Genomic DNA, 4,005 nt, shown 5'->3' with positions numbered 1-4,005 from the left:
TGTAGATAATAATATCTACATATTTCACATATAATAATCTGAGGCTCAGCCAGGTTAAGTAATTTGTCATAATTTTAAGACAGCAGAGCCAACCTTTGAACCTAAACATAGCCTACCCCAGAGTTTAAAGCCCCTTCTGTTTACTACATCAATGCCTGTCAGTGCATGGCAGAGAGGAGACAATTTTATCGTGATTACTCTGGGTGTTCACTGTGCTTGCTGTGTTCACACTACTTAACAAAGAATGCCTACATTCTGACATAAGCTTTTTGTCTTTACCTTTTTGTTTATTTTTAAAACTGGAGTGGTCTTTTTGTCACCATACAATGTGTTTCTAGCACATTCGTAACAACCCCCACCCTGATTTCTGAGTTCCTTGATGCTAGAACTCCGTAGCATGCTGGGAAGAGGATGAAATATATTCCATTAGCATCTCCGGTCCCCAAGTTTAATGCACAAGACCACTAAGTCTATGATGCAAATAGTTGGTAGCAGGTAAAACAGCTACCTTGTTTTAGCATTTTCATGTGGCTTTCCTTCAGGAAATGCATGCCTGTTGCCAAGACCTGTGAGAAGACATGAGGACAGTCTGTTCCAGTTTTCCTTTTAGTTAATGTCACCAACCTAGATGTCAGATAGGTTTAAAAAAAAATCAGCCATTTTCTCAAAGGGTCCACAAGCTTGTAACTGTCTACCTAGCAGAGGGTAGACACCCCATCCATCAACATTAATAATTGATCCTGCAAGCTTTTGACTTGCAGTCCTGACCAGCAATATGTGGGCTTAATTGACAACCCAGGATTCATTTGCTCTTTCTATACCCACATCACTGATATTTTAAAGGACCTCTTATAAGTGCCACTTTGAGACTTTTAATAATTACCTGGTCATACCTGTCCCTGCAAGATTTACTAAACAAACATATACAATCTCAGCACAAGAGAAGCACTGGGACAGCCAATCCAAATGACTGCTGTTTTATCAAATAATATCAAATACCTCTACCTCTCCCAAAGAGAACTATCCAATGAGATTGCATGGATACGTGGATATGCTGTGTAGTTCTACTTTTTTGAGCTATTAGTCTTCACAAAGACTTTCCCAAGCTACAGTACTATAAAATAACATATAAATATTACTGTTTTGTCATATCCCCACAAAATTTTATCATTCTGTGTATTCATCTTTAATGCTTTTGATTCATACTTTCAAATTATTTTCATAATGAAGATGTACATTTTCCCACACCTTAGATTGATGTAACTGTTCCATGTATTAAGCAATCAGTTACTTCCTTTGACCGCTTTTGATATGGAATTTTAAGGTTTAGGATCATTTCTATCAATTATTTATTTAGAAGAGTGAACTTATTATGATATCTGTCATTTATATTTTGTCATTAGTTTGCTTTCCTTTTGATTTTTTTCTCCTGACTACAAAGGCAGTACATGTTCATAAGAGAAAGGGCAGAAGGTACAGAGAAGTTTTTAAAAAGAAAAGAAAAATTGCCCCAAATTATAGAAACAAACACTATTACACTTGTGTATTTCTCGTCAAGGTTGTTTCTATATAGCACACCCGTTCACATCAATATCGGCATCTTCTATTATTAACACATAGAAATTGTGTATCCCTTGTTTGTTACTTAATATCATCTGATAGCTTTTATTTTATTTTATTTTTATTTTTTTGAGACAGAGGCTCAAGCTGTCGCCCTGGATAGAATGCCATGGCATTACAGCTCGCAGCAACCTCCAACAGCTGGGCTCAAGGGAGTCTCCTGCCTCAGCCTCCCAAGTAGCTGGGACCACAGGTGCCCGCCACAACGCCTGGCTGTTTTTTGGTTGCAGCTGTCATTGTTGTTTGGCGGGGCCCAGGCTGGATTCGAACCCGCCACCTTAGGTGTATGTGGCTGGCGCCTTAGCCACTTAAGCCACAGGTGCCGAGCCCCGATATCTTTTATTATCTTTAAAAATGCCCTTGCATTAACTGCCTGATATTTCATCATATAATTTACTCTTAACTTAGATATCCATTTCCCTGGTGTTCAGTATTTAAACTGCTTACAGAGCTTTCTTGTTCTGGGTATGATTTTGTTTTTTACTGTGATGCATAATGCCTTGGAGAAATGTCAGACAGAGATCTTAGTACCTGTCTCTGGTTTGGGAAACACTCTTAAAAGTATAATTACTAACCCCACACTGTACCCCAGAAGTGCATTAACGTACATAGTTACCATTCAATAAAAAAAAAAGTATAATTACTATTTCAAAGCATAAAGACCTCTTTAGTGCTCTTTTGAGGCTTTTGCCAAATTATCCAATTTATATTTCCCCTGATGGGAAGAATACCCATTCTTCATCTCCTCATCAATATTGCCAGTTTGACTGTATCTTTTGTTTGAATTTGTAGTTTTTGATAATTAATGGTGTTTGAAGCTTTCCTTTTGTGGTTTATTTCCTTATTCTATTGTGTGAATTTTATATTCATGTATTCATACCTCCCCACATAATAGCTTTTAATAACATCTTCATTTCTTCCTAGTTATGATTTTCTTTCCCCTCCGAAAAAACTATACAATCATAGAGGTATTGGGAAAGTGGGTGCCTCTTTGGGAAGTCTGGGCATGAGTGACTGACTGCAGCTGTGCTCTGCCCCCACAGCTGCTGGAGAAAGGCCTCCCCAGCGTGCAGCAGCCTTTGCTCCAGGTCATCCACAGTCTGCTCAGCTACATGGACCTTTCCGGGGTGCCTGTCAAACAATTTAACGTGGAAGTTCTGAAGACCATTGAAAAATATGTGCAAGTAAGTATTTGGATAGCTTCACTTGGCAATCAGTGAGTCATTCCAGAAAGAGGGAGGTTGTGCCTCTAACCTGGAAGCAAAGCTGTCTGGGAACCGGGCTGTATACTCACTCCTGGACACCCGTGATGCAGCACAGGAGGTCAGGAGCGGTTGCTGACCACACCCTGAGCAGTACTCTGAGGAGAGACGAGACAGGAGCTTGGCACATCCCCATGCCTGCAAAGGACACATTTCTTTCTTGTGAGGCCACAGTCTGGGAGACCAGAGGAAGGGTCTTATTTTCAGTATCCAATTTCAGAGATGAAGAAAGGAGAGGGAATTTATAAGTGTGCCAGGCTCTAGACTTGGCACTTCAAAATGTGAAGAGTTATTTATAAGTTAAAATCGTCACTTTAGAGTTGAGGGAACTAAGGTTAAGGAACTTACATAAATGTACTTGAATATACTCCACTAACCAAAAAGACTATTGAAGGGATAAATAAAACAAGATGACAAATTGTGAATAGTTGATGGAGAATGGAAGGAAATTCATTATACTAGTTCTCTGTTTCTGTGTACATTTTAATATTTCCGTAATAAACAGTCTTTAATTGTTTTTTTTAAATGAAGAGACTGGCCCCAAGATCTCCATTAGTAAAGGGTGGAGCTGGTATTTGGCTCCAGGTCGACCTGGCTCCAAAGCCAGAGCTTTTGTTTCATTGTACCAGGCATCCCTCCCAGCAGGACACTTGGTGAACACCAGAAACATCTCCAGACTGATTCCTTAAAGCCATACTCTGAGACTACGAGAAAAAAAAAATATGAAAATAAAATAAATGTCAAAAAAGCAAACAGACCAGAACAAGTTCTAGAAAGCCTGTAAGTTAACTTGAAACAGGACTGCAGGCTGAAGAAGGGAGGCCCCAGGCCATGGGGGCTGTGTGGGGCCACTGTGGGCTTCTGTGGAGAGGGCAGGCTCGGGAGCACAAACACCTCTTTCTCCTAATTTTATTTCCCCCCCTATTTCTTCCCTGGAGTGTACTTGGTGCATTACAGAATTCAAAGGCAAGTGCTCTCTGGTTTAAACTCAATGACAAAGCCACACAGTATAAATTTTAGTCATTCCTTTTGTCATCACTTCACCAATCATATTACTTACAGAAAATTATTTCATGTTAAAAGGGATTTCCAAGCATTATTTTTTCATTTTTCAAGGAATATT

General features: G+C 39.4%; 1 protein-coding gene across 1 annotated transcript in view; it reads left to right on the top strand.

Moving 5' to 3' along the window:
• FRY (FRY microtubule binding protein) overlaps positions 1-4,005 on the top strand; it is a 251,083-nt gene that overhangs the window by 192,275 nt on the left and 54,803 nt on the right. Inside the window, exon 47 of the mRNA XM_003797632.2 lies at positions 2,664-2,804. Within this exon, the coding sequence (XP_003797680.1) occupies positions 2,664-2,804 (141 nt within the window). The remainder of the gene's footprint in view (positions 1-2,663; positions 2,805-4,005) is intronic.

Source organism: Otolemur garnettii, unplaced genomic scaffold (genome assembly GCF_000181295.1).
Source record: "Otolemur garnettii isolate 467f Iridium unplaced genomic scaffold, OtoGar3 scaffold00120, whole genome shotgun sequence".
Lineage (NCBI taxonomy): Eukaryota > Metazoa > Chordata > Mammalia > Primates > Galagidae > Otolemur > Otolemur garnettii.
This window is presented reverse-complemented; position numbering and strand designations above follow the sequence as displayed.